General features: G+C 41.4%; 1 protein-coding gene across 3 annotated transcripts in view; it reads left to right on the top strand.

Moving 5' to 3' along the window:
• mtss1lb (MTSS I-BAR domain containing 2b) overlaps nt 1-21,670 on the top strand; it is a 124,132-nt gene that overhangs the window by 9,209 nt on the left and 93,253 nt on the right. For all 3 annotated transcript variants that reach the window (XM_061737356.1, XM_061737364.1, XM_061737349.1), the window contains exons 2-3: nt 16,587-16,648; nt 17,975-18,048. In XM_061737356.1, coding sequence (XP_061593340.1) covers nt 16,587-16,648; nt 17,975-18,048 — 136 coding nt within the window. The remainder of the gene's footprint in view (nt 1-16,586; nt 16,649-17,974; nt 18,049-21,670) is intronic.

Here is a 21,670-nt window from a genome sequence, read left to right as displayed (position 1 = left end):
GATCACTACACACTCCCTCTGTCACACACACACACACACACACACACACACACACACACACACACACACACACACACACACACACACACACACACACACACACACACACACACACACACACACACACACACATGTCCGGCTTTCGAGTCTGGTGATGTTGGCGAATTTTAGTCTTTTAGTCTATTCATTATAATGTTGTTGTTTCTGCTCAGAGGCGTTGGCCTCTTTGTTATATGTCTGTTTGGTAAATCACAATTTGATGCAACATATTTCAGTCGCCCATCAAGGCTGTTGGTTTGTCCTTCCATGTCTCGTCAGTCTGTGTAACTTAGAGTGTCAAGTCAGTAATGGTAAGTCAATGAAGACTAAGTGCTTGATGAGACGGTTGAGATGAAATTAGCACATCCAATCCTTTTCGAATGCTTGAATTACGACAGGATTCAATTGATGTCCTCTATGTACCGCTATTTCAGCAAATAAATCTTTTTTGGTAAATGTGATATCAGATTGTTGTTGTTTTATTTATAAAAAGTAATTGATTTCCTGTAGTTTGTAGTGCCTTACTTCTGGTTTCCAGACAGTTAAGCTGCAAATCAGCTGAATTCCTGCTTGCTGTAAAACTGCGATCACGGTCTGCTGCTCGCGGAGCTGCAGGTGAAGCCGGAAACGTTTGGTTGGTTTCGGTAGCGTAATCTTAAAGCACAGCTAGCTCAGGCACACCTGAACTGAACATAGAGCTGGCCTCATGTTTTTCAAGAAATGTGTATTTTTCTGTGGCAGACCGACATTGTGACTGTAAAATCCCAGTTGACTCTGATCCGTCTGTACAGTTGTTACGCCGTGCTTGTACCTGGCGGCGACATGTTGTCTGGTTCTGGCGTCACCGAGCAGCGCAAAATTTTACGTGAACCACCACCAAGGGCTTAAATCACTGACACGTCTCGCCTTGTTAGCTCATAGTTTACCGAGGTTGTTACCCAACACTGTCACTAAAATGTACTCACCAGGAACTATTTCAACCCTGGGTGTCAGACTTCGCCCTTCGAGGTGAAGGGCCGTGGTGTTTGTAAGTGACACGTGATGAAAGATGACACTGTTGTATTAGTTGTGTCATTGCTTTAGGGCTTTTCTTTTCTTTATTGATAAAATTAGGAACCCTCTTTGTAGTTTTACATATGATAAATCATTTTTCAAAGTAGTAACTAAGTGATACAACTTTCCCCTCCGTGCAGTAACGTGCTGGAGTGACAGAACATGAACAGAGCAACAGGACTGGATCTAAACACGTCCGTCTTCTTCCCGACACTGACCGCTGTTGTCCATCTCTTTGGAGGTCTGTGACATTCATGTCGCATGACTCCGGGCCACACTGCAGAACTAAAGACGCGTCGTGGAAGTGTATCATCAGTCCTGCCCGTGGTGTGTTCAGTGTCTCTGCGGTCCGAGGGACTTTCCACAGATTAGCTGTTGTCGAGGCTTGTGTGCGTGTCAACAGGACGAGGAGGAAAGAGACAGCTCTCTCATCTTCATGGGTTCTGCATGCTGCTTTGCTTCCATCAGACACATAAACTCCTTTCAAAGCAGATTTTTTTAAAAAATTTTTCATGCATGTCTTATAAATATAAACACCACAAGAGAGTAGATATATTTGAGCAAAATGATTTGATCTCACCCTTACAGGATCAGCATGTTTTGACTTGTATCTTGTGAATGTCTTTAGCAAATCAAGTTACGTGTGACAGAGAGGCTGTAAATGTGCAAGAACAAACAATCTACAATCTCATTTATTAATAATCAGGAAGCTGACGGCATATTTTGAGTCTTGGAACGAAAGCTGCACAAACTCGACATGAATGTTTTTGTCCTGGACATTTTTAGTTTTAATTACAAAAACAACCCACGAGATGCAAACGTGCAAACAGAAACACAGGACACGTAAAGGAGCATCTCCTTCATTAGAGCTCGTTAAAATCTGTGAGGCCGTTAGGGCCCCGAGGCTTGTTAGGGCCGGTAGAGATGAATGGGGAGGACTGGTTGCGGGACCATGGAGGCTGCTTGGGAGTCGGCCAAGGCAGCCTCACTCACTGAACCCTTTGTCAGGCCTGTCAAAGCCTTCTCGTCAAACTCAGCTGTTCACTGTAAAACACACTGATCATTATGAACAGGCCCAGACACTGACACAGACCAACAATGACTGGGCCAAATCAATACTCTCCTGTTCTATCAAAAAGAAACAGTGGGATGAAAAGAAACCTCCCTTCATGCTCTATATATCAGATTTACATTTGCAAAATATGTCTTTGTGCCGGACTTAGTTCTGTGTTTATATGGGCAGGCGACGGAGCTAATTTATTCAGCGGTACATGAAAATCAATGCTTGTTTCCACTTTCACTCTGATAGCTGAAGAGCTATAAACAGAAATATGAAGGAGAGGCTGGCAATGAAGAGACAACAAGCCCACGTCTCGCGAGGTACTGGGCCTCCCTGAAGTGATCCCTGTCAGGCTTTTGCATGGCTTCACATTGCATCAGTAAAGTGCTGTATGGTGCATGAAAAACTTGAACTTACATCATAACATTACATCATTTTTCACATTATGGAACTGTAAGTTTCTATTTAAATCCACGATTCTAACACAGAAACAGCAGAAACATGATAATGCCTCATTTCCAGCTTGGCTGAGAGGCCATGTCAATGAATAGTGCAGCCATATACAGTATGGTGGTAATGCTATGACAGATCGTTCCCATTATGATATCATATTCAGTGGTTTTGTCAGAGGATCCTTCATGACATAATGAAAGTGCCAAGGCACGTTGTAGTTTTCTGACTCATTACCCAATGTGCCAGATCACATAGCTTATAGTTTATCATATAGCTCGCCAGCTAGTTTTAAAAGCTTCTCTTAAACTGTTAGTGAAGCAGACATTAAGCAAGCAAGTAATATGATAAAAATAAATAAAGATACACTGTCCCAGAATGGTAGTTAAGTCAGCTGCCAAGTTTGTGAGTGCATTGATTTTACTTTTCCTCCCCTCCTGTAACCTTATAGGGAGTTTTTTTTGCTGGTGGCCTTATCTTACAGTATGTTATCTTATCTTATCTTATGTTAATTATGAATCTGTTGCATTAAAGGACAACTTGTCCGTATCTCAGAGAAACCACAAGCTCTGATAAAACACCAGTATGTGATGAATGTGAGAAGAGTGGGTTTGAGTGTCAGCTAATAATACTGTCTAAGTTTAAGCAGAAACAAATACAAAGTATGTGGTAGCAGTAACTGATGATTGGGATTGTCAACTCGAAGGGTTTTCCATAAACAAATGAGTATTGTTCACAGCTTAGTGGTCTGATCCAATTCATCTAGTAAGTGAGACAACAGAGGAAAGTTTGGCTCACAGTTACAGTTTTCTTTATTTCCCTCTTGGTCTGGGCTGACGGCTTTGACTCAGGGTGAGTGTGGCTGCCCAAACCTGGCACATATCCACCAGGCATGACCCAAATAAGGATTGTTTTGGGAGGCTTTGGCCACATCTGGCCCACATAACTCTTGCCAGTGTGGTAATTGAGCCATATGTTTCAAATGCAGGCCGGATATAATGGCTAGAACGAGTAGGTGAACTATGACATGAACATACTGTAAGTCATCATGTCTACATACTTCCATGATCCATCCATTCATTACCTACATCCGGTTATTACTATTGAGAGTCACAGGGATGTGCTGGAGTGGATCCCAGGTCTCTTCAGGCTACAGGCAGAGGTTTGCCGTGGACGGGCCGTTGCATGTAGGGCGGCCATGTGACCTGACTGGAAGGGCTGCCCGTGGATAATAACATTTGTGTGCCCTAAACAGAAAAGTATGTGGAAAATGTGTGTAACAAGGTTCAAACTAGATTTCTGTTGCATAGAAGTGCACAGACTAACATCTTCCTTCAGTCCCACCTCACTCCACATCTGACTTTTTGACCGAGTCACAAATCAGGTCAGTGTTGACCGTCTCCGTAGTCGTGGAAACAATATCAATGTCATTGAGTATTGACGGACAAAAACATCATGCTGTCATGTAGGAAGATTCATCCATCCATCCATCCATCCATCCATCCATCCATCCATCCATCCATCCATCCATCCATCCATCCATCCATCCATCCATCCATCATTCCATCCATCCATCCATCCATCCATCCATCCATCCATCCATCCATCCATCCATCCATCCATCCATCCATCATTCCATCCATCCATCCATCCATCCATCCATCCATCCATCCATCCATCCATCCATCCATCCATCCATCCATCATCCATCCATCCATCCATCCATCCATCCATCCATCCATCCATCATCCAACCATCCATCCATCCATCCATCCATCCATCCATCCATCATCCATCCATCCATCCATCCATCCATCCATCCATCCATCCATCCATCATCCATCCATCCATCCATCATCCATCCATCCATCCATCCATCCATCCATCCATCCATCATCCAACCATCCATCCATCCATCCATCCATCCATCCATCCATCCATCCATCATCCATCCATCCATCCATCCATCCATCCATCATCCATCCATCCATCCATCCATCCATCCATCCATCATCCATCCATCCATCATCCAACCATCCATCCATCCATCCATCATCATCCATCCATCCATCCATCCATCCATCCATCCATCGTCCATCCATCCATCCATCCATCCATCCATCCATCCATCCATCCATCCATCCATCCATCCATCCATCCATCCATCCATCCATCATCCATCCATCCATCCATCCATCCATCATCCATCCATCCATCATCCAACCATCCATCCATCCATCCATCCATCATCCATCCATCCATCCATCCATCCATCCATCCATCCATCCATCCATCCATCCATCCATCCATCCATCATCCATCCATCCATCATCCATCCATCCATCCATCCATCCATCGATGCATCCATCCATCCATCTATCCATGCATCCATCCATCCATCCATCCATCCATCCATCCATCCATCCATCCATCCATCCATCCATCCATCCATCCATTATAGATCCATCCACCCATCCATCCATCCATCCATCCATCCATCCATCCATCCATCCATCCATCCATCCATCCATCCATCCATCCATCCATCCATCCATCCATCCATCCATCCGTTCTAATTATCCAAAGCCAGGTGTAAAATAATGAACAAAAGAATTTAAAAGTCAAATCCTGCTCATATAATGTTATTTTAGATTCACCAAGAAGTCTTCACAGTTCTAAATGTGTATGAAACCAACACCGTCATCCTTCCCTCACCTTTACCTTTCATCCTTCATTTATTCTGTTATAGAAAGAAGTGTAAACTGTGTGCATTCACAGCTACCTGTGTGTGGCACAGTAACACATTAGATTAATCAGAGATGTTTTACCAAAACATTGTGCAGACAGTCCAGATGTTTCACTGATGGAGTGTCTATTAGCTTTTGCCTCACAGCGCAGTGACACGACATCACACAGATGGTTTCCTCTTTCCCCTCATCAGTGTGTTTGGATTGAAATTAACCGCTGCACTTCATCAGTGATGCAGTCTCTTAATCTTCGTGCTGATACTTTTCCCTTTGAAACAAACCTCCAGCCACTGCGGTGGGGCGCATGTTTTATTCAGGTGGAGGGAATTACGAAGAGATGAAATACGGGGTAGCTACTGAAAATCATGTTTATTGTCGACAACAATTTAGTTTGAGTCACTTTTTAATTTCATCTAATTTGTGTAGAGCGAGTTTTGAAATCACAATATGATAAATGACAAAAAACACAAAACAAGAAATGTTTCGCAAGTTGAAGCTCGAGTTGCAAAAGGATGGAAACTCACCGGAAACGTTATGTGGGAAGTTGAACTAGAGAATTTTGTAAATATTAGATGATGGAAACTTACCATGGGAATAAACAAGAACTAGAGAAGTTAATTGGAAACGTGTGTTATTTAGTCACATACAAACATTAGTATAAACATTTTGTTTAGCCATAAGCTTGCATACAAACTAGCATGAAAAAAGATGTTTTATAATAAACCTTTAAAAGATTCTTTCACTGAACAACAACGCTGCTAACCTTTTTTAGGAAGACATCTCTACATTTTAGAAGTAAATAGAAGGCTCACATTTAGCACATCTTATTTGTTGACTGGTACTGTTTAAATACATCTTGTATAGGTTAGATTTTATAGGCTACTATGCATTTTCCTCAGTATATGCTAATTTCTTCTACTGAACGTCGTGCTCGGGCTTAGATAACAGCCCTGGTGTCGTGTGCAGTATTTCAGAAATGAATGTAAATGAGGAAGGGGGAAAGTAAATTTCCATTAAGTCTGATTGTTCAGCTGGGATGGAGCTGGAAGATGTTTGTCAGTTAAATTTAGGTTTGCTGTGATAGGCTGACTTGCAAGTGTGCAAATGTGCATTTTATTGGAATTAATGTTTAACTCTTGTTATTTTTCATTTTATTTTTCAAGTTTCCAAATGTGAACATTTTCAAAATTCTGCAAACCTGTCGTTGCAGAAAAGTGAACATCCCCATTTATCTGGCTAAAGCATACTCATGTAATTTGAGTTTTTAACAATCACCACAAATTTGAACAGACTTTCTGTGGGACGTACCAGCGGTTGCTTTACCTGAAACCAAATAATTTGTCTAAAGCTAACACCGGGCCAACATTAAACCAACGCGTGCATACTTTTAGGGCTGACATAAAACACAACTGTATCCTGGTGAATTCTGCTCATGTCTGCTTGAGTCTTCAATGATATTTTGCTCCCAGTCAGGAATTTTATCCATTTGTGTTCCAAATTCCCAGAAAGTATTGACCAGCTGAAGAAATCTATGGCTTAAAGATTCAGGTCATCGCTTAGTGTAATGATACGGTCGATAACAGAGCAGGAAATATACACAATGAGCCGGGACAGAGAATATGTATCATTTTAATTTTTTGGGGGTAATACATCTATCCCTAACCTTGATAAATGAGTTTGATCCTCTTTTTGAAAACTCCAAGCCAGATGATTATGCATATGAAGCACTGTGAAATTAGCCCCTTTTGTTTGGCTCTTGCATTTCTCTTTTAATGTGCGAATTGGCTCGATTATATGAAAAAAAAAAGAGAAAAAAAAATCAAACTAATCCCTACATCCCTCTCTGCCTGCCTCCACCCGTTCCCCCTCTCTCTCTGTCTCTCTTGCTGGATTTCCTCTGTTTTTCTGTCTTGCCGAGGGGGAAACAAAGGGAACAAAAGAATGAGAGGAGACAGTAAGCTCCTCGTCCACTGTAGTGAGCTGGAGTGGGGCTCTCAATAGAAAGCTGGGCAGGCTGGGTGGACTGCTGCTGTGAGAACTAGGCCAGAGGACAGTTGACAGCACCCTGGAGTCTAGAGTCACAACCAGATGAAACTAAAGACTGCTGAAAGGACAAGTGTAAAGAGAAAATATCCTAAATATTGCGCCATATAAGGATCATTACTGGAGGATAATATTAAATACGTGTGATTGTTGAATATCAGGACGCAATCAAGTGGAACGTGTCTGAAGTTGACCGAAGCAATTTCAATTGGAAAGTGAATGCTGAAGAAACCAGATATTCAAATATATTACTATCACAGTTATACTTTGCCCAATGTTGATATATTTTCTTCAGCATTTTGGACATTTCTATTGTTGTTATGTGCTACATTGTAGGAGCTATAACCATTGCACTGCATGCCATCCCTCTATCCCTCTACCCCTCTATCCCTCATCCCTCTATTGCAGGGGTCTACAATTCCTGTCTCCAACGTCCGGTGTCCTGCATGTTTTAGATGTTTCCCTGTTTCAACACAGCTGATTCAAATTAGTGGATCATCATTAGCATGACGGCAAGCTCTGCACAAGTCAGCTAACGACACAGTGATTTGTATCAGTGTGTGCTGAAGCAGGGAAACATCTAAAACACGCCGGACACCGGACCTCAAGGACCGGAATTGAAGACCCCGGCTTAAGAAAATACTACGTGTCGGTCTGCCGCTGTTGGCTATCAGTCATTCTAATCCCTTATTAACCTCTTGGGTAGATGCTTTTGTTTCACAGAAGTCCTCCCTTGCAACCGTGCAAACAAAGGCAGGCAATGAGATACTTAGATGTTTGAACGAAAAACACCCGTCTATCAAAGTCACTGGTGAACTACGCTAAACCGATCGGTGTAAAGATGCTGCCATTGGTGGTCACGCCTTAAACCAGATTATAGCTGCCAGTAAAGGATTCTGATTGTGCTGAGCATTTTTATTTAGGACACAAATGAACAGCTTAAATCCTGCTTCATCACATTAACCCGGCACCTCGTATGGCGCCGTAGCTTTCCAGAGTTGTGTTTGCTGCGTTCCGCATTGATGCCAGACATTTTCAGAAAACAGAGGTATATAATGTGCTGTGTAACTACTTTCACAAAGATGAGACGTTCGACTAAATCCCTGCTTCCCTGCTCAGTTGAGTATTTTTCCAGCTCGCACAAAGATACCAGTGTATACGTCACCTGAACTATTACAAGCCACAACGGCTCTGATATGAGGGGCTCAGGTGGAAATCACAGCCTGCTCAGTGTCTGCTTGTCAGCCATTTTTCTTACCGTTTGGAACATCAAAGCGTGAAGCTTTCCTAAGCAGATCGACATAGCCCATTAGCATTTGTTCAGTTTCGCTGTATCAGCTGCATTTTCTGTCATTATTGAGGCTCAGAAAGTTTTACAGTGATGGATACTTCTCTTTATCCCCTGCAACTATCCCCTGAAACTGAGCTGTAGCTATTCATGATCCTTCCTCTTTAAACACTTCAATCACTCTCAAATTGTACTCTACTTTCTTTGACAGCCTACTTTAGCTATCCATGATGGCACTGTAAATGATTGGAGCAAAGAACAATCTTATTTAAGAATGAGTTCTCCCATTGTCAGGGCCATTAATTACCTTTTTGTTTAACACTGCTACTGATGATGACACTTTTAAGATATAAAAGGATATAAGAAAAAAATGCAATCAGGAAAACGTTTATTTTGGGAAGCCTTTGTCGAGCAGTAGAATATTTAGCTGAATTCACAAATGCCCCTTAAAACCTGTGACAAAACAAAGCCTTATGTCCATGTTGTGCAGAGGTGGCATTAAAATCTATGGGCTCAGAGGCATCTAGGGGGGGAGGCCAGTGGAAGCGTATTGACTGAGATGATTCTCAACCGAATGAAAATGTCCAACAGGACTGTTTTCAGCAACAAGTCCAAAGGCCAGACTCTGTGGTGGTACGGTTAAGTATAAGTGCACTTGGCAAAGGTCATTGTGGCAGGGTGGAGTAGCAGCAGCCACTCAGGTGATGGGTCACAGGTGTGGCCCATCAACCTCTCCACCCTGCCTGCCTTGATAAGGAAGGAGCTGTTGGAGAGGCTGGGGCTGTTGGAGAAGGTGCTTGTGCACGTGTGGCGGTGTGTTGGAAGTTTTGCCAATAAAGGGTTCTGCACTAAACTCCGTGTCCTCGCTATCCTGTCGGTCGGGCCCCCGTAGCACTCGCCCTGCTACAGTCATTTACATTTATGCACTTGCACCAATAATGTAGAAACTAATGCAGATATTTTAGAACATATTTTAGAACAAATACACAGTGAAAACCAGGTGTATTAGAGCAAGGAAACACCTAAAACCTGTTGTCCACTGGCACTTGAGAACCTGGATTGGGGAATGATTCTCCAGGAGATACCGGCTCTGCACCAAGGCATCCTTATGACGGGACATTACAAAGCTATTGCTAAGGAGTAATATGGTCTTGGTACTAGACTGGCAGTCCGGTCCCCAACAGAGAACATGTGCAGAATACTGTTGAACACCTTCAGACGTAGTGTCCAGGAAAAATTTGATAAACTAATATCTGAAACAATTTATTGCTCGGTGTCTTCAATGTCAGAATGGCGTATAGGTGTCGTGAGAAGAAATGTCAGCTTCACAAAGTATCTTTAGAGTTTGGGAGTGTAGAACTGTTCAGTTGTTCAGTGAATTCTGAATGGAAAGGAAGAGCAAAAGAAAGGAAAGACGATTGGTGAGTCTAATACTCGTAGGAATAACGTTACAGCCAGACCAAAAGTGATTCTGTTATGCTTCCAACATCTTGTGGGTGGATCCACCAGTCCATAAGCAGTTGGCTGCGTGTTTGCGCTGTGGGTTGATGCAGGATCATCATTGGAAGGGTTTTTACCTCGGACTTAGTTTGAATTTAAATGATCTGTTAAAGATACCGACTGGTCATCCTCATCTCTAAATTCATCTAGTGAGTGGAAGGCAAACCATTTGTCACTTCTGGTCATCTGTATTTTGAAGAAATCAGCAATATGTTAAGCAGGAAGGAAGGGAGGATATGCAGGAAAATGAAAGGTGAAGTATCAAGGTTAAGTGCACAAAGCTGGAAATTTCACTCACTTTCATGACATAAAGCCGGCTCTGATTGCATATTTATGGATAGACATTGCTGCTATAGAGGGATAGTTTACCTAGCTAGCTTCTTAAAAAGAATACGGTGATAAAAAAACTGTTATGTTTATTTTGGATATGTTTACTCTGAGATAGACAATACAGTGTGTGTGTGTGTGTGTGTGTGTGTGTGTGTGTGTGTGTGTGTGTGTGTGTGTGTGTGTGTGTGTGTGTGTTTTTGTACGTGTGCCTGTGTGCTCAAAATGCAATCATGCATGCAATGCTGGGTTTTTTTTTTGTGCCACAGGAAGTGGTGATGTAATAGTATATAAACCAAAAGCTTTTTCACACACTCACTGTCTCCTGTTGTCGGCCTCACATGCTGATGTATTTGCCTCGCAACCGCTGATACTCAAAGTCCCACAATCATGTGAGCGCAGTGGTTACGGCCTCAGCCTTAGAGCTCTCTGGTTGAAACAAACAAGCAATCCAAACACATTTATTGTGTGTTAAGTATGCAGGCTGAGAGCAATTTAACTTTTTTAAGAAAGAGTTTATAGTAATTCTACATGGCAGATCTTGGAAACTGACACCTTTCTTTCAGATCTTGTGTCAGGATGCCATTTTGATCAAAAACTCCCATAAATACATGCAGCGTTACTATGACTAATATTTTGGATCCATGTGAAGATCTTTTATGATCTGTTTGTCTCACATAAGTGTTTCTGAATGATCATTGTTACAACGTTTTATACAAAAACTGTGGCACTTTAGAGAAGGGAAGAGCAGCATACGTCCAAATTATACCTCTGTTCTTTAATTTTGTTGATGGTCATGGAAAGACACAACACAAGAAAAAAAACATTCAGTCTAAATATATATTTAGGCTCGGACATAAGCCCTTAAATGCTACTATAAAAAGAAACATCGGAAATTTGAAGCGTCGTATTTTTTTGATGGCAAAATGAGAGAGCCACAGTGTACGGCTGGGTGAAACTGGGCATTAACATTGAGCATGACCATCATCACTTGGTTAGAGACCAAAAGAATGAAACTGTGCAACAAGCTCTTGTAGTGGAGTCTTCCGGGGGAGCTGTTTTTGACATGTCCCATCATAAGGAGGGCTTGGAGCCGAGCCAGTATCTCCTGGAGTAGCAACCCCCCAATCCAGGTCCCAGAGGGCCAAGGGCCTGCAGGTTTCAGGTGTTTCCCTGCTCCAATACACCAGGATCAAATAAATGGATCACCATTAGCTCATCATCAAGGTCTGCATACAGGTCTGTTAACAATTGCTTCCTTTAAATCAGGTATCCTGGAACAGGAGAAACAATCAAAGTTTGGGATTTGGAAACACTGTCTATGAGCCATATCTCAATGCTTTGGATTACATCCTTTTAGAGCTTGAAGAAATGTCAGGGAGAGATAGGATGGATGGATTATATGAAAATACTGGACAGCTTTTTTCGTTTGGAAAATCAGTGACCAGTTCTGATGGGGAGCTAGTCTGACACTTTCTCAGAATGAATTTTAACCATCTAAATCTGTGGTGGCCGATCCTGGTCCTCGAGAGCCCTATCCAGCATGTTTTTGACGTTCCCTGTTTTAACACAACCGATTCAAAATTATGGTCCTCATTAGTATGTCGTCAAAGTCTGTATCACTGTATAACTGCACACAGTTACAGTATTTGTATCATGGTGTGCTGAAGCATGCAGGGGAATATCTAAATATGCTGGATATGGGCTCTAGAAGACCACGATTGACCACCGCTCATGGGAAACTTGCAACACTGACTGTGGTAAATAAAATTGAATGATGTAAGATAGATAAGATATATCTTTATTGTCTCCCTTAGGAGAAATTTGTCTTGGACACGAGAGGCACAGGCGACAATCACACTCCAACAAACATAGAAAACACAACCCCAAGTCTTTACCCACACATACAATCAGACCACACTGTAGTTAACACACATCAGTTCCCACTCCCAGTTCCCAGAAAACCCACTACACAATACCCCTGAGTAGAAGAAAAAACCATTGCACAGAGCCCGACTGAACCTATTGCACAAATGTCCACATTATTGCACTGACCTACACAGAAAAACTTACACATTATTGCATTATTGATAAAGTAAATACAGTAACTGTGTTGTGCAGAAATCTTGTGGCGTACATATATCTAATGCAGCATTCACCCAAACTGCTTTGCAATTGATTGATTGATTGATTGATTGATTGATTGATTGATTGGTTGTTTTTTACATGGTTATTACCGGCTAAGCTATGGCCCCTTATTATAAGTAGCTGTAAGTTTAGCTCTCCATCGTACTTCTGCCCTTATTCTTCAGACTGAGAGCACTGTGACTGCTGTCTGTTCTCAGGAAGACAAACGTCAGTAAGTAATTCATCAAACCACACTAAAAAGGAAAATAAATGTCTTTCAGTCGCAGACTTCAGTTTTTTTTCTGGAGTGCCCAATAGCAACCACTGCAACCACAGCCCCTCTAGGAATAAGCCTTATATTCCTAAATATAGTCAAATTGTTTTATCTTAAGTACACATATCCCTGCCAAAGGGTTAAGAAAAAAATACTTCTTGACTGCAATTCTTAAAACTAACAAAATAGTCTGGAGACTAGACAAAAAGTAAGACTAGGTTTCTTAAAAACATGACTTTTTTTACTTTCTTAGACATGAGCTTTTTTGCAGTGTAAGATTAGTATTTATTTATCTTTCTAACAAATTGGCTAAGATCTTCGCTACGTCTGAGATACAAGCTGGAACATTTGCACAGATTTATGTAACCTAAAGTGACGATATACTTTTAGTGCTGCACGGTTTGACATGTTACATCTACTGTATACGTTACTGCTGCAAGTCAGTGTTCATTTGGTTTGGCAAAAAGATAGCAAACAGATTCACTCTTACACTGTGGGGGTGGGGGAGGGGCTCACACTTGCACATTAGAGGAAAAGCAAACACACGCAGACAGAATCATCTCTTGGTCACCTGCCACCAGCCTTACTGGACTGAACTAGCAGAAATATGCTAATATAGAGCCGGCTGTGTGGAGGAGGGAGTCCCTTTGCGTTATCTCCCATCCACATTACTTGAGCTCTGTGGGGTGTGTGTGTGTGTGTGTGTGTGTGTGTGTGTGTGTGGGTGTTGGAGGAGGTAGCTTTCAGTACATACCCAAGGGGAAAGGACTGTGATTTCAGAGCAAATTAAGCCACTTCAAACACAGCAGATCAAAGACTGTACAGCCGTTGCTCTCTGTGTCGGTCTGACATATCGACAGGATACTCCACCCCCAACACACTCATGCATGTGCAAACACACACAGGCCTTTTTTTTTTAATTCTGCCTCCTTTCATATTCATGTTTTCATTAGACCATACATTCCATAAAGTGATGTGTTTTCTCTTACTTGCAGGTTCCTTGTGCCACTGTTCTTGCAAAGCTATTTTTGTTACACACTCACTCACCAACCCCCACAAGCAGACAATTTGCAAGCACTTAACAGGTTATAGGTTAACGTGGATCAAGTGTAATGTAATATGGGATGAGGCTGAGGGGGGTGCAGCCTCATCCCAGCAGTCATCCAATCCAAAGAAGTGTTTTGAGGATGGGGGAGCTGCATCCATTAGACACGCAGCTTCAGCCTGGAACTGTGTTAATGATCCTGGATGGTCTAGTCAGACCCTTTGATGCTGCTTGATGCCCCTGGCTGTCCAGTGCATGTGTGTTTGTGTCTGCGTGTGTGTGTGTAGATGGATAAGATGGCTGTTTTGGAAGGAGGGGAGGGGTTTTGGGGGATAAAGGAAGGGGTAAAGGGAAGGTGAGGGTTGGGGGGGAAGGGTACAGTATAAAGAGGGAGGGGTGAAGGAGGATATGGATGTGTGCGTGTGTTTATGCTTTGTGGAATAAAAAAATGATAGAAGTAAGAAAAGAGAAGGCTGTTTGAAGAGAAGTCTGCACCGAGGGAGCTTCGTCATGAGCTCTTTCATGATACTATCAAATATCAAAGCATTTTGTTCTTTTAAATACGGTGAAAATAATTTTAGCGGCAAGTAACGATTATTCCTAATCATTGTTGTAATGTTTTTTTTTCAATCACAGAAAGATTAACCCACTTCCATGATGGACAAGAAGCTTTCTTTGTTTATCTTTTAAAGACTAACAGAACACATCCCGGTCATGTGTATGGCCGGCCTCACAGACACAGCACATTACAAAAGAATCTTAACACGGACACTATTTGACAATCTTAGCAAATACACTTCACTGCTTCTTGCCTTTTTAGCATAAAAAGTGACTACAAAGTATCTTGTAACAGATTTATAAAACTATAAATCACAGTGCACCCCAGTTTACAATCCGGACATTCAAATGTTTTATACACATCAAGTATAAAGAGTTCTACATTTGATAATCTAACTAGGGTTTATCTGCCATGACTGGCAGTGCCATAGATTAGTGAGAGGTTCTGTATTCTTCACTGCTCTAAGAAGTGCCCATGAGCCAAGCATAATGACTGCAACATTACACAAAGATGCTACTGTACATACCACACTATGAGATGAAGATATTAACCATTTTATTTGGTCTCTGTCATTTAATCTGTTCAAATACTCATCTACCACTCTATTTGGTGCATGTTTGTGGATACAAATATCTGATCGGCCAATCAGGGCACTTGAGCGTATTGGCATTGGATGTTTTTGAAACTGCATACTATACATCCAGTATACAGCACTCATACATCAGTCATTAGTACATAGCATCAGAATCAGAAAAAGCTTTATTGCCAAGTCAGACATAAATCAGACGAGAGAACTTGACTCCGGTTCACACCGATGGCACCATTAATACGGACGCCATTTTTAGAGGAAGGGTGACACTGGGATGGAGGGAGGAGGGAAAGAAAAGGCATCTTCACACTGTGTATTAATACCTAGTGTGAAGGTGCAAAATGTTACTGATACAGCCAATAACCAAACTACTGCAAGAATAACTAAAAAGCTAAAAATGGGCCATAAGATTGCTGTGACCATCGACTTTAAAAACAATGGGTGATGCACCAGTCATGTGACCCATTGGTTTCTAAAGAGTGATTTTGAAGACCTTTTTTTTGCTTGTGCGCACAGGAAAACAGCTAACGCATGTCTAGCTGTGGCCCCCAGCTTCTTCAGTTGTCCCTGCTGAAATGAGTGCAGAGCTGCTGGCTGACGTTTACAGCAGAATATTCCGTTTCACATGTTGATTAGATGGCAAAAGTGAAAGTTACTGCTGCGTTTGGCTGATCCTGGGTCAGTACCAACTGTTGGTGGCTTCAGTAGCCTGACTATGGATGAGGAAGTGATGGATCAAAAACATTGACTGTTGATGTTGTGGCAAATTGTATAATGGCAAACAGTATTCAAGGTAGATTTGCATATTGGACATGTTCTGAAAGTAGCACGTCATCCAGGTGTTTTTTGTGGGGATCTGCTGTGATTTTTACACACAACCATCACCGGTGTTTACTGAGAATGGTCCAAAAAAGAAAATACCCATTTTTTTCTTTAGTTTTTTGCCACCCTTTTGCTTTCTTTGTAGTGAGATAGTGAAAACACAGTAGAAAATGATGACTGATACCTGACACTGGAATAAAAATACATACCTGAGAAATCTTTTGCACTGTCAAAGCTTTTATACACTAAACTGGCCTGGACAGCTGCTGGCAACAACAAGCCACCTCTGTTTTCTCTCCGCCACAATATATCTTTCATATATAATGCAAAAAGAACATCTACCGCTCAGTAAAGATGTATGATGCATGTCCTTGCGTCAAGATACAATTTTCCAGCACATAAAGGAGCTGTCCGCTTGGTGAAAGAGTGGCCTTATTTCTCCGACTTATAGGCTCCACCCAGGATTTCGTGAGACCTATTCCTCCTGGTCTTGGTTAAATAAAGTCTAAAATATTGTCATTGTACATGAAAAATATCTACCACTTATCCATCACTTTGCATACCCTCACTATAACTGTACAGTGATGATAGGTAAGCTGTGTATTGATTTTTTATTCATTGTGTTGCTCATACTGATGCGCTGTGCTGTGTTTGTGTTGCCAGTGCTCCTATCCGGTGTGGGAGGACTTCAGCGCCAAGGCCACCAAGCTGCATTCCCAGCTCAGGTAAGCTCCGCCATGGACAGAACTACACTAGACATCAATAAAACGCACCAGCTTGTTTCTCCAGCAGTTTGAGCTGCCGTCCAGAAGTCTCGCTAGTGTTGCATCTGGATGTGCAGGCGGATAATGGTTGAGTGGTTACAACCCACCTGGCCAACGTGCCTGTAACTCAAGCCTAAAGCACGTTATTGTTTAATACATGAGTCGCGTCATATTAACGTGTTGGAATAGTTTGGTGTTTTTTTTTTTTTTACCACTCCCGATAAAGGCATGAAACCTCACCCTAAAAGTCCACCAAAATCTACTCATCAGTACCATTGGTGGACTTATGGCAAAATAATAATCATAAGGTTCAGAATAAATAATAGTTATGATCTGCAATAACGGTTAATACCACACAATACCAATCCCATGAATAAAATCATATATCTAGAGGTGCGTTTTAATTGATGTTGGGTATAGAGGGTCTGCATTGACGTCACTTCCCCACTGGACCAGCCGCCTTACTCGCACTGAGTGGCAAAAATGTCTGCAATTAGTGGAGAAGACGGGATAACAGCCGATTATCAGCTTAAATTAAAGGCAGTTGGACTTGACAGTGACCCGTACAGTTACCCCAAGAACCAGTGGTCCATGGACATTAATATTTGGTACAGTTACCCCAAGAACCAGTGGTCCATGGACATTAATATTTGGTACAGTTACCAAGAACCAGTGGTCCATGGACATTAATATTTGGCCACGAATCGAGTTTCCTGATATTTATATGTACTTAATTTCTACCCCGGGGAAATACACGAAGCAAAGCTTGAAGGCATACAAAAGTCTTGACGCTTGGTCTGACTTCAGGGCAGGATTTGTTGGCGAAATTAAAGTGATGAGGACACCGAACTTTATGATTTGACCGTTTAACGTTAGCTACCCAAAAATCCAACATTACCTGATACAAAATGGGAACCGCAAATCCACGTTTCGGTGTCTGGAATCCAGTTGTTTCTGTGAATTGCAGCGATCCATTTGTCTCTCTTAAGCTTATTTTTCGGCAGTCTGTAAAACGATAACTCTGATTTCTTGCTAAATCTATGAGTACAGTCGATCCCACAACAGCTCTTTCCCATTTTAGATGTTTTACACTTGCTCAAACTGAAAGTCTACACTGCCACTCAGTCTTTCTGACGCTCAGTCTTTCTGCCACTCATTTGGCGTAACCTGCTGTGAAGTCGCATCTGTGACGTCATGCACATTCCCTCCACATATAGACAAAATATTTCTATTGGAAAAGTAACAACCATTCTTGGGTAAGAGACTTGTAATTTTCTGCTCTTTCAGAACCACTGTACTGGCAGCTGTGGCCTTCCTGGATGCCTTTCAGAAGGTGGCTGACATGGCGACCAACACCAGAGGTAGGACAACAGCGTGTGTGTGTGTGTGTGAGAGTTACAAACAGAAACTTTGGCTGTTGTTTTCAGTGGGACTTGTCTTTCCTCTTTGCTGTTATTTGCTCTGAAGCTTGTTCCACATTGCAGCACTAACAGGACATTATCATGCTGCAGAGACGTTCATCAGGTACTCGCCATAATTCTTCCTTTACTGAGTATTTCATACGTTCTCAAGGTAGACTTAGTCCCAAACCTCAAAGAAAGGCTACCACGCTGATGGGAGACACAGAAAAATTATGGGATTTCACAGAAAGGTTGGGACAGCCTTTTTATTTTATTTACAGAGGAAAGTTGATCGAGTTTATTCCATCGTCCTTTGGTGGGATGGGTCATGTCTTTATTTGACAGGGTGTGAGCCAAAGGAAAGCAGCCTCTCCAGAGTATAATTATCGGCAGGGTTGAACACCCTTTTAAACCGGTGGACTTGTGTAGGTTTTTGACTGAAACGCCGCGTGTGTACTGGCTGATCCAAACACAAGCACTAAGCAACCAGTACAGATGTGAAAACAGTCAGGACGATTGGAGATGCTTTCAGATTTAACATCTCAGTTCTCAACTTCAATTCAATTCAATTCAGTTCAATTCAGTTCAATTCAACCTAAATTAATTTGCCTTCAAAAAAAGTAATGAAGTTTTTTTGAATATGAATGTAAATATTTTTTCATATTAAAACAGCTTAATTAGTATCACTGCTCTAAAAGGAAAAATATTGTGATTAGAAACCCAAAGACAAGAATTAGAATTTGAAAAACAAAAATGTAGCTGTTCTGTCTGGATGAGCGGTGGATGAAATGCTTGAAAAACCCTCTGCACTCGACTAATCTGACATAAGTCAACGTGCATGACACATATGTGCTGTTTGGTATATTCAACTTAAGCAGCTTGACACTGAGACAGAAGAGTGTCATGTGACCATGGCAGGATCTCCATATAGTTTATCCACATCATTTATGAGCAGATTCTCCCTTGAACTCCACTGATCAGTTTTGTCTTCTTTTTAGTCGAAGCAGACAACTTAAGGAAGTTATGAGGTACACAAGGATCGATCTTTGTTTTTCATCAAGCTGTTTAACTTAAATCTGTACATTTAATTAAGATGACATCTTCTATTTTTATTTCATTTCTATCATATCTGAACAGAACATTTTGTCTAATTTTGATAAAGGTGGGTTTGACAAACGGCCACCGAAGGCCTTGTAACTCCTGCTGTCTGCTACGGCTGAGGGAGGAAACCTGCACAAACAGTCGGCCGGCAGCACTGGGAATTCCTCCTGCTGCTGTGAATTATAGGGTGCAGATGTCAGACAGCACAAGTGATGATGTGTGTGCAGCCTGAGGTGGGCTCCTAAAACCGAGGATACAGGAAGAGGCTCATGCTGCTTTTACAGGCCAGACAGGAAGTCACTACGCTGTGTCAGCTCATAACACATGCCCCTTGCACTGTCACACAAAAATATAACATAAACTATGTCGTTAGAGCAATGAAGGACATTCAGACACACTTTCTGTACCGAGGAGTCACTCCTTCTTGACTTCATCTGACAAACGCGCTACATTAATGAATGTTTCTCAAATGTTCTTTAATAGATTTGTTAAATGGAAGGAGGCAGGAGACGGCACTGATAATGATGCTCTCTGTCTTCTATTATCATCACTATTCGTGATGTGAATGTAGCACTTATTACAGCGAGCCCGAAGGGTACTGATGGTCCTGCGCTCTGCTTGTTCTCATTTTGGAGGCGGCTGTGGAAACGTGGCCATTTTGCTGTCAAATTGATCTTATTTGAATTGACATGCTGCAAAATGTTTTTCATGAGCTGGAAAAAAAAATTAAATTCCATTTAAATAAATAAAATGCACAATTAAAACATTTGACACTCCCTTCTTCAAAAGAGTTTTTTAGTATAGTGTGCCAAGCTAAAAGCTGAAGCTAAAACTAAAGTTTACAAAGTTTCTGGTGACATAAGCTCTTTTTTTTAAATGTATTGATTTTTTTCACTTTGAATTGAAAAGAAAATGAAATTAAGATATTTTGAGTTATTGAGTTATTTTTGTTGAAATCATAGGCTGTCTCAGGTTTTTTTTTTAAAAACTAGCACAATAAAAACTAAATTTGACTTTTCCACTCATTTAAAATAATAATAATAACAACAACAACAACAGCAACCATCATCATCATGATGAGAGCTCATCTATTTCCTCTCATAATTGAAATAAACGATGACCTCAAAGCAGAAGAGTACAGTCAGGGTGCCGTTTCCTTAAAAAGGAGGATAATTGTGAAGAAGGAATGGTAGTGGTCTAGTTAATTGACCAGGAAACGTCCCCAGAGAACGCCTTGGAGGATCGCCTGGAAGCAAATTACTACACTGATTGGAAAATTACACACAAAAATGTAAGAATCAAGGGACAAAAAGTGTGAGACGTGATGTAATAATCTCAAATGAAAAGACTGTGACACAGTGAATAAGGGAAAAAGTACCACAAAAGTGCAGCCAGTGGACTTGTCAGGCTTTGACCATGACTGTACCATATTTCCTGGTTTCCTGCTCTCGTGTACTCAGTTATGCCTTCAAGCTGATAAGGGTCAGGAAGAAGAGAGAGGGAGGAGGGAACTTTTGTCTTGTACTTGTGTTTTTCAGAGTGATGTGGCAAGTGGGTGAAATCCAGCAGTCAGACGTGTGCAAGTATTTGTGAATTCCCTGGTGTGGGGTGAACAGGAGTGCACTCGCAGATATGTCTGTGCATTTGATGGAGCGGCGTTGTCCGACAAAATAAACCAAAGCAATCACAGAACTCTTTTCTGTCATGTGGCTGGAAGTGCATTATGACTAAGATCACATCTGCTTGCATGAAAATAGAAAACATTAAATAATGTCATCATGTATCCATTGTAGATGTCTAAACAAATTTGATTTGAAGCCTCTGTTTTGCATTCCTCCACTGATGCCATCTGCAGCCTCTGTCACCACCCTGTTCCTTGGTCGCATTCAGGTGGCCTCACCCAGATATAGCATTGATATCCTGCATATCTTTATTGTGAAACATTGCAAAACAGCTTAAACTGTTGAATATTTTACATTTTATTATTTCATTTGATTTTGTCTCTTAAATATGCTCAAATTTAAAAGTCTGCACTTAACAGTGGTGACTTCCTCACTTTTCCATATGCTAATACGAGGAGCATCATTTATATTCCTTTTTTGCAAGTGAATTTTCCTTCATTAGCACAGATAACATGGTAAACCGGGGTTCATTTCATTCAAATCTTTAAAAAGCCCTGGATCTGAGACATGAACTGAGGAAAAAATTAATTATAATAATAATTTCCAAAAAACAGAAATACAGAATTCTCAGGATCAAAGCTAAAACACAACAGTGTCCTTCTCTTTGTGGCTGCTACGAGATCAGAGTTGTAGAAGAAGTAGATGAGTTACATCAGTTACCACGGTCACTTGCTCTGAGTCTTTGGTGAAAGCGTACTTGTTTTGGCGATTAACAGTGTCAACAACCAACAACTTTAACGTTCAGCAAGGTCTACAAAACTACAACTTTAACAAAATACTTGTCTTAATTCAACATGTGC

The sequence above is a fragment of the Cololabis saira genome, chromosome 2, assembly GCF_033807715.1.
Source record: "Cololabis saira isolate AMF1-May2022 chromosome 2, fColSai1.1, whole genome shotgun sequence".
NCBI lineage: Eukaryota > Metazoa > Chordata > Actinopteri > Beloniformes > Belonidae > Cololabis > Cololabis saira.
Note: the sequence above shows the minus strand (reverse complement) of the source record. Positions and strands in the feature narration are given on the sequence as shown.